We start from the raw sequence: 9,444 nt of genomic DNA, 5'->3' as shown, positions 1-9,444 counted from the left end.
AAGGGGGCCCCAAACCACAAAAAAGGCGCCCCCTTTCCAACCCCCCCCCCCCCCCACATCAGGCTCTGCTCTGTCCGTGTGGCCCTTGGGAGCGGTGGTGGGAAGCATGGTTCCACTCTGGCCACAGCAGCTGCCATCTCCCACAGGTGGCAGCTGGGGCTTGGGTGCTGCTGGGGGGTGGGGGCAGGGAGCTGTGGGCCCTAGCCCTGGTCCCGTAACCCTGGTCTCATAGCCCTGGCAGCTGGGGGTCCCCTCTGGCAGGGTTGCAGGGGGCAGGGGCTGCAGGCCGGGAGTGAGGGGCACTAGTAGTACTGCGGATGGCAGGCTGCTGGTGGGGAGTGAGGGGCACCGGCAGGGGGCGGTGGGCTATAGGTCAGGAGTAAGGGGCCACCAGCAAGGCTGGGGGCCTGTGGATTTGAAGTGAGGGGCAACAGTAGGGGCTGAGCACCAACATATCAGAGTTGCTCAGCACCACAAAGCAGTGGGGCCCAAAGCCACAGCTGGGCCTGTGTGCTGGTGAGCAAAGGTGGCAGGGGAGCTCTGATTTTCTGTGATAAAAAACTAAAATCAAATGCCAAAATATATAGGTACAGTATTTAGAATGTATTTTATTATAAATGGTTGAGGCATTGATAGGCTTCCAAATTGCTTTAAAACTGTAACTATATCAATAAAACATTGTGTTCAACTGATATCTATATATATAGTGGTGTTTCATTTTAATCATGGAAAAACATGGATTTCGGGGGTTTTAATCAGAGAATTTGCCATTTTTATCAGAGAATTCTCAGTTTTTAAACAAAGAAAACCAGGTTCTCTGCTGATCTTGTTCTCTAAGCACTTTGCAATAGATTCCTTGAGGACCTGCCTATTCCATGATCTTTCCAGGCATCAGCGTCGTCTGGTTGACTGATCTAATTCCTCAAATCCTTCTTCTCACCTTTCTTAAAGATGGGCACTGCATTTGCCTTTTTTGAATCATCTGAGACTTCACCTGACATCCTTGACTTCTCAAAGAGGATAGCTAATAGCTCTGAAATTCCTTCTGCCAATTCCTTCAATACCCTAGGGTGCATCCCATCTAGCCCTACTGACTTGAAAGCATGTAGTTTCTCTAAGTAATCCCTAGTTTGTTCTACTACTCTAGGCTGTTTGTCAACATCCCCATCTTTGCTATTAAATGCACTTGTCATCTAGTGACTGCCCCCGTTTATGAAGACTAGAGTTAAAAATGCATTAAATACTTATGCCTTCTCTGTATCATCTGTACCTAGATTCCCTCCTGCATTCTGTAAGGGATCTATTACTACAGTCTTCATCTTACTCTTGACTCCCTACTTACTCTAGAATCCCTTTTTATTGCCTTCATGTCCCTTGCCAGCTGCATCTCAAATTGTGTCATGGCCTTCCTAGTTTTTCCCTGCACACACATGCAGTGCTCTTATACTCTTCACTAGTACTATGACCAAGGTTCCACTTTTCATAGGATTCCTTTTTTGAGTTTCAGCTCATTGAATACTTTGCTGTCTAGCCAGTCTGGTCTCCTGTTGCACTTCCTATTCTTCCACTGCTTCAAAATAGCTTACTCCTGCACCTTTAAAAGATCCTTCTTAAAATACAGTTAGCTCTCCTGGACTCCTTTTCTCCTCAGATTTGCCCCCCAGGGGATCCTGCCTGCCAGAGTTCCCTGAGTTTATCAAAATCTGCCTTTCTGAAGTCCGGTGTCTTTATTCTGGTATTCTTCCTTCCTCCCTTTAGGATCTTGAACTCTGTGTAACCCAAGGTACCTTCTACTTTCACATTTTCAACAATACCTCCCTGTTCACAAGCAGTGAAAGGAAGGGTAGATTGCACCTAAGTCGAGAAGAGCTTCCCTCAGGCCTGGAAGGTCTGATTTCGTAAAGAAAATTCTGGAAATACAAATATTTAAAAAATATCTTAAAGGAAAAAAATGTATTTTTATTTTAAAGTGGGCATCAGAGGGCTCTGACAAATGTCACAGGAGATGGTTCCACATCACAGCAGCCATTGTCTTAAACATGCAACCATCTGATGATATGTTGCTCAGTCTTTGCAAGACAGTTAATGTCAGCACCTCTGTATCCAAAGTTGTTGTTATTTTTATTAATAATTGCTGTGTTTTTTTAATGGAGTCAAAAAGCTTATTTTTTTTGTTGCATTTCTTTATGGTTAAGGATCAGGGTTTCTCCCCAGGTACAGTATGTAAATGTAAAGTTAAAGCCCTTGTGTGAAGTTTTATCCATTATTTATCCATTATTCACCATTATATATAAATGTCTTCAATAAAATCCATTAATAGCCATTCAGTTATCAACATGGGCTAAGCAGAAAAAATATTGACTTTAGCTTTAGTAATTTCCCTTGTTTGCAACGTGACTATGCTTGTTTGTTAGGCAGTAATTGAAATCTGAAAGAGCCCAGATCTAATCTTTTGTGGATGAGGAGCAAGGTGAAGAAAACATCTATAAGAACTACTTTCAAAATTACTGAGAGTCTCTCTGTGCTCTGGGGGCTGCTGCTGCTTTACAAAGAGCATCTGTACCTGGGCCTCCACTGCAGATACAGCTCCATTGGCAGGAGGAGTTTTGCTGCTGCCAGAGTGGTGCTACCTCCCCAAAACGGAAGCTCTGCTGACAGGAGCCATCTCCCACAGGCAGAGCTGCATCCACGTGGGGGACTTTGACAACAGAATGACATTGTCTATAAGGGGTGATCTTTCACCTCATAGTCAACAGAGCCCTGTTGGGAGAATAATGTGGACAAAACCTATTTACTAGTAAAGTACAGGTTTATGTCTACCTAAAAGTGTAAAGACTTTCCAATTAATAATATCTGTCAACAATTAAGATAGTGTTTGAATTGAGGACAAAAGTAAATGATAATAAGGTCCAATATTTTCTTACCCTTTTCGTCATTTTCCAACCATTTTAACTTAGAACAATTGAGAGCAAAGTGTGATCAGCCAATAAAGATCCATTGATTCAAACCCTGCCTGAAGAAGATTATATATTTCTTGTGCATTCCCCTAAGACCCAAGTTGTTCTAAAAGATTCATAAACAGTGTTATTGGAACATTGTTTCTCTTTTGGTGTAAAACACCCCAGCTAAAGCAAACCTAACTAAATAAATAAGCATACATATTTGAGTCTCTCTGTGTTTATTGGCATGTTCCCATGATATTTATTTAATCAGCCTTTCTCTAATCTAGTAGGAAAAAAGAACCGATTGTAATTCAGAAAATAACACTATATTTTCTCTTGCTTCTGTGTGCCATTTGAATTAGTATTGTATTCAACTTGGTGGTATTTATTCTACATTCCTTTGTTATTGCCTTTAAACTTGTATGTTTCTTGTCAAGATACTGATTTTATAATGTTTTAAATACAAATAGAAAGCACATTTTCTAACTTGGTTTTATTTGTGGTTCTTTGTAGGTAAATATGCCATGCGAGATCTGGTGAATCGCCTTCCAGGAAGCAATGGCACAAGCATATTGTCTGATGAGACTGTAGCAGCAATCTGTTGTGCTTTGCATGAGGTCACTAGTAAGAACATGGAAAATGCCAAAGCTTTGGCTGACACAGGAGGAATAGAAAAACTTGTGAACATAACAAAAGGAAGGGGTGACAGGCAAGTCAGCAGCAGGGCTCACGAGTGAAATGTTTCTTATTCCATTTCAGATTTAAAAAGCACTTGAAAGGGAATTTTAAAGAGAAAAAGGATTCATTACCACATTCCTGGTTTGCTGATAAGACTAGTAGTCTCCCACAGCTGCAACCTGTTAGGCAAGGGAAAAGGCTCTTTGGCATCTGTTTCATTTTGTAATGTTATTTCCATCCAGGTCCTGCCAGTCTTTCTCAGGGCACAGTATACTGGGTACAGACCAGGATACTGTCTAAAGCTTGTGAGGGCTTTTGCTGTAATTGGATCCATTAGAAACAAAATAGCAGCCCTCTGTTGCATTCTGTTCATAGAACATTGTGAGTTGCAATGTCAAGCACCCACAAGTTAAGAAACTGCAGAGTTAAGGCTGCTTGTGTGACTTTAATTCAGCTTCTCCAGACTAGTATATTGTGATAGTTGCTAATCCCATGAACCTCTGCTTTCAGCAGCACGCTGCTTTAGTCAGTGTGAAAATAAATAGTGCTTAGTGAGCTATTTTTATTTTCTCATCACTGACCCTGTACCTTATTTACTACACCATTCAAACCTTCTTCTGAATATAAAACGTATAGTTTCTTCAAGAGATTTTCCATTGCACTCAAAATATAATATTTGAGTATGTCATAAACATTAATTAACGTTCATAATATCCATGGTAGGCACAGTCAAGTTAATGTCAAAAGCATTCAGTTATTTTTGGTGCCCAAATTGCTCAGGTGCCCAAGGACCTGATTTTTTTCAGAACATCTAGTATGCTGCAGTATTTTGTGTGGTCAAGAACAGCACCCATTGATTTCAGTTGGAGGTGAGAGTCTGCAAGCACTTTTGCAAATCAGACCTTAGTCTCTTAAGTCAGGCATCTAACAAATGATGGATCTGTGTAGAGTTAGTATTCTAAGTGACTTACAAAGCTTCACATAGGACCGCCGTAAGGTTCCATTCTAGTTCTCCAGCATATCATTCAAATACTTTAACCACAATGAAATCTTGACAATGAAAACTTGACAAGTGCTAGTACCCCTGTAAGTATTGACAATGAAGTCACTACTTATAGGGGTACTAGCACTTTTCAAAGAACAGGTTGCCAACATTTTTACCATTGACAAAACAGTCAAAACAATGGGTTTCCCCTGCTGTCATTTTGGAAGTGGTGGAATTGTTTAGCTGAAATTAAAAAATCAGGCTGAACTGAATGCCCAGATCCATAGCAGGGACAAGTTCAGTCCACTGGGTAACACTTGACAGACTTATTGTAAGTGACTGAAAACAGGGTCTTGGCAGGGGTGTTTGGCAACCTTACAAGGTGGTGCTACAAGTCCTGCCTACCTTTCTCTTTGTTCATGATTTTCTTTAAATCAGGTGTAATAGAGTTGTAATTATTTGTTTTAATGTTATTCCACAGAACTGGTACAGCATAGGCAGTAACTATACTAACTGCCCCACCCTACCTGTCCATGTGCTACAGGACAGTCCTGGAGGAATCATATCTGGCATAACATAAGTGTAATGGCCATGCCTGTGTAGTTGTAAACCAGCCTTTTTGCTGAGATCTATCACCGTGACCCCTAGTAGTTGTGGTTTGCCTCTAAATTGCACTAGGAAGCGGCTCAGTGAAGCACAGCGCATCCACCTAACATGTACTCAACTCCAAAATAGATGTAATATAGTTGTCTGGGGGCAGAACTGAGCTCACACCAGTACAGTCTAGGCACACTTATTGTCATGCATTGCATCTGTTTCTGAGTTCAGCATACATAGAGCAGCCTGTTGGACTTCACTGCAGTGCTTGTTAGTATGGCCCAGAGGTGGTGTCAACATGTTGATATGCATTTGTTCACTGGGAATTAGACTGAAATTACCCCGGTTTATTTCATGGCTGTAGCAAATCAAAGTGAAATTCACACATGCACTGTTTGCACTTTCTTTACATACTACACATTATAACGGTATTTTTTATTTTCTTAGATCATCATTGAAAGTGGTCAAGGCAGCAGCCCAGGTATTGAATACATTATGGCAATACCGAGACCTCCGTAGCATTTATAAAAAGGTAAATTACAACACTGCATCTGAAAAAATCAGCAGTCATCTGGAAATCATTCCACAAAGATTTGAAAGCATTTATTTTAATGAAATGTAATTCACTCTGGTATTCGGTTCTGCTGCCACTTCACAGGATGGGTGGAATCAGAGTCATTTTATTACACCAGTATCAACATTAGAGCGTGACCGATTCAAATCACATCCTTCTTTGTCTACAACCAATCAGCAGATGTCGCCTATCATACAGTCAGGTCAGTATCCTTGGTGTTTTTCTGGACAGGCTTGCTGAGGGACTTTGCCCCTTATGGGGGACCTTGTTTCCTCTTTTGAAAATCTGCACTCTGCTTTTAATTTATTTGCTGTTACGTTGTGAAATGGACATCCCCTGTGTCACAACCATATTTTTCCTTATGAACAGGAAAAGATGGGTACTATTTGTAGAGCCTGTCAACTCTATTTATTAATCACTAGTCTTGTCCTTTCAGATGCACAAATGCCTAGACTGTGTGCAGAACTTGAAATCAATATGGAAAACCAGACCTGAGGTTCCCTCCAGGTTCAGGCACTATCTTATTAGTAGGCTAGAAGACCAGCCCAAGGGATCTGTCACAGTTAAACTCAGTAAATGACGAGGAAACAGAAAACTTAATTCCTGCTTTGTTCTGTGTCCCAGGCTGGGAGTATTAGGATCCACATTTTCATGTCCCATTTCTTACCTGTATTTGTACATGAACATATATGTATGTTTGTGTGATTTTAGATGCATTATTGGGAAGCTGGATGCACATTTTGTCCTTGTTAAACTGTCAGTCTGACTGAACAGATTAAAACAGCCTTATAATAATGGTATTATATGTATATAACATACATTTAATATTTATACTATAGGATGGTAGAGACCCCAGTTGGGAACTGGGTTTGGGCTTCCTAGCCATTGTCCAAATATCAAAATAGATATAGTTTCTTCCCTAAAGGACAAAGGAGAATTGCCCTGTGTTGCCCAGTCTGTGTGTGTTTCTGGTATTACTCAAAGTAGCTTTTTGTAAAAATATCAAGTATTAATACAGTCATTTGCAATCCCTCCTAAAATGTTACCATGAAACAACTCTGTTTTATGGCCCAAAAGACAAGAGTATAAGTGAGGATTGAGAACTCAGCCCCTTAATCATTGTGGGATTAAAGCAGAGAGATGTAGCATCATCAGTATTTTTAATGTGGCTGTGGAAAAAGTGGTACAGTAATTATGACTTTCTTAGCACTGAGTGGAGGCATATAGCCTGGACCAGCTTTTTGTATATGCTGATAACCTCAGTGTTGTAAGAGACAGAAGATATGGTACAAAGGATGACTTAAGTCTAAGAAATAAGAATAACAGTTTAAGCTAAATGAAGATAAAAGCAAATACATGATTGTAAGGCAGCATCTTAGACAAGTTAACCTAGCAGCAAACAACCATAGATATCAACAAGTTTGACAGTTTAGACACTTAGAAACACTAAGCGTTAATAACATTTTGGTGAGGGAGAAAAATAAGGCATAGATGCAAAGCAGCAGTGCCTGTTACTTTTCTCTGCAGAACATTTTTATCTCCAAAATACTGAGAAAGACAAAGTCCAGATATTCAAGACCACAATAAGACCTATTATTTTATGTGGCTGAGAGACCTGGGTACTTGTCAAAATGGAAAAAGACAGTAAAATACTCGTAAAAGATAAAATAGAGGCAAATTTTTGAGTTAGTTAGGGAGATTACTTTATGGATATTTGCTATGTTCAACTTTGGGAGGTCTATAATGGACTAGGCATAGTAAACAGTAAAATCCCAGCAACTTCATTGGCAGCGTGTGACAGGTGCAGGTCCCAGGTGCAGTTGTGGCTCCATAATGCCTGCCCCAGCTCCAGCTCTAGGGGCCCTCACCTCCTTTACTTTTCCTGCCATGCCTTTGATGTTATTGTCTGGAAAGGAGGGAGGCTTCCTGAGGGACCTAGAGTGAGTCTGCCATTCAAGTGTTGGGCTTCAGCCTTCCTGGCCTCCAACCTTTTGCTCTTGCTGACCCCCCTAGCTCTAGTCCACTGACCAAACCGAGCTTCCGGGTTTCCAGCTCCTAGTCTGGCCCTACAAGACCTTTATTTCTGCTCCTTTCTTGGGCTGTTGAGCAGAGCTCTCTAGGCTTTCTCTCTGTTTGGGCTCCAAGTCCTATCACTGCCCTGCCCAGGCGCTGGGCCCTCTTGCCCCTGAAGTCTCAGTCCTACCCTTCTCAGGTGCTCTGCAGCTGCTGCACACCTCCTGCAGGTGCAATGGGACCTCCTAAAACACTTCCATGATCCTCCCAAACCACCAGGCAAAACTGGAATCAAAACACAAACACAAGCCCTTCTGACTCTAACAAAATGCCAGCTCAATCCTGGATCTAGTTCCATTGCTAGCCCTCATGTCTCTAGCTGACTTGGGCCTAGTGCATTCAGTCTGCCTCTAATTCACAGGCCCCTCCACAGAGCTGTTTCTTGTTCAGCTCCATAGCCAGACTTGCCTGGCCAGCCTCTGGGGCTGCCTCATCTGGTAGGGATCCTGGTTTTCTCTGATTGAAAAAATCCCCAATTTTCAAGTTAAAAAAAGTAATCCAAAATCCACATTTTTCAGTTATCACAATGAAACACCACTATGTATTAGTGGCGTTTCATTTTAACCATGGAAAAATGTGGATTTTGGGTTACTTTTTTAACCTGAAAATTGGGGATTTTTTTATCAGAGCAAACCAGGATCCCTAAGAGTTCTCTCTCTCAGACCCCGCTGCCTTTCCGGTCAACTGACTTCCTCAGGGTTGCCTGCAAGTGTCTCCTAATTAATGTAATCAGTCAGTCTCTATGGCAACCTAGCTGCAGTTGTCCCCTGCTTCCAAAGCAGTGTTCTGGCTGGGCTTTTGCTCTCTTAAAGTGAGAGAGAGCCCCAGACTCTTTGTTAAACAGGGCATATAGCTAGGATGATGGCAGATGAACCCGTCCAGTATCTCTTAGAAGGCCATTCTTATGAATTTGACCCTGTAGGTATTGAAAGAGAGGACAGAGACATAATATTGAGAAAAGCCTAAGACAGAGGCAGGAATTATTTTGGACACACGGCCGTTTACTGTGTTTTGGCAAGCTGTCGAGGGATGCATGGGTAGCACTGTCCCTTGACAGGTGCCCCACCCCGGTCGCCATCTTGTGACCAGAAGTCCCATCACCTAACCCCGACCTTTGCCACCAGAAGTCCCTCCCCTTGCCCCCAGAAGTACTTCTTTCAGCAAGGGGGTTTGCCAGCTCGAACTAGAAAACCACCAAATTATATTCTAAAAAGTGAACATCTAAAAACTATGAAACTATAAAATGTTCATTAATTTGATTTCAAAAAATATTTTTGTCCTGGTTTACATGTGTTTGTGCAGTGTACATAGAGGGGATCATATATAATAGCATAATATGAAGCCTTACTCTTGTATAGTGTGGCGGGGTGGGTATAGGTTTGTGGGGATTGTAAGTGTGTGGGTATGTGGGGTGGGAAGGAAGGTGTGATTGTGTCTACGGGGGGTGGATAGGTGGGGGTGAGGAAGCATGTGGGTGTGTGTGTGGATACGTGGGGTGTGCGTGGGTATGGAGTCTGTGGGGATCTGTGTGTAGGGGCAGGGTGGTTGGGGTGTGTGAGGAGGTGTGGGTGTGGGGGTCTGTGTGTATGGCAGTG

General features: G+C 42.1%; 1 protein-coding gene across 6 annotated transcripts in view; it reads left to right on the top strand.

Moving 5' to 3' along the window:
• The window catches only part of PKP4 (plakophilin 4), a 245,731-nt gene that overhangs the window by 226,721 nt on the left and 9,566 nt on the right, over nt 1-9,444 (top strand). For all 6 annotated transcript variants that reach the window (XM_019522356.1, XM_019522358.1, XM_019522357.1 and 3 more), the window contains exons 16-18: nt 3,456-3,651; nt 5,650-5,734; nt 5,861-5,978. In XM_019522356.1, coding sequence (XP_019377901.1) covers nt 3,456-3,651; nt 5,650-5,734; nt 5,861-5,978 — 399 coding nt within the window. The remainder of the gene's footprint in view (nt 1-3,455; nt 3,652-5,649; nt 5,735-5,860; nt 5,979-9,444) is intronic.

The sequence above is a fragment of the Gavialis gangeticus genome, unplaced genomic scaffold (assembly GCF_001723915.1).
Source record: "Gavialis gangeticus isolate Ggan-Ray unplaced genomic scaffold, GavGan_comp1, whole genome shotgun sequence".
NCBI classification, from domain to species: Eukaryota; Metazoa; Chordata; order Crocodylia; family Gavialidae; genus Gavialis; species Gavialis gangeticus.
The sequence above is the reverse complement of the archived record's forward strand: the minus strand, read 5'-3'. Positions and strand labels throughout refer to the sequence as shown.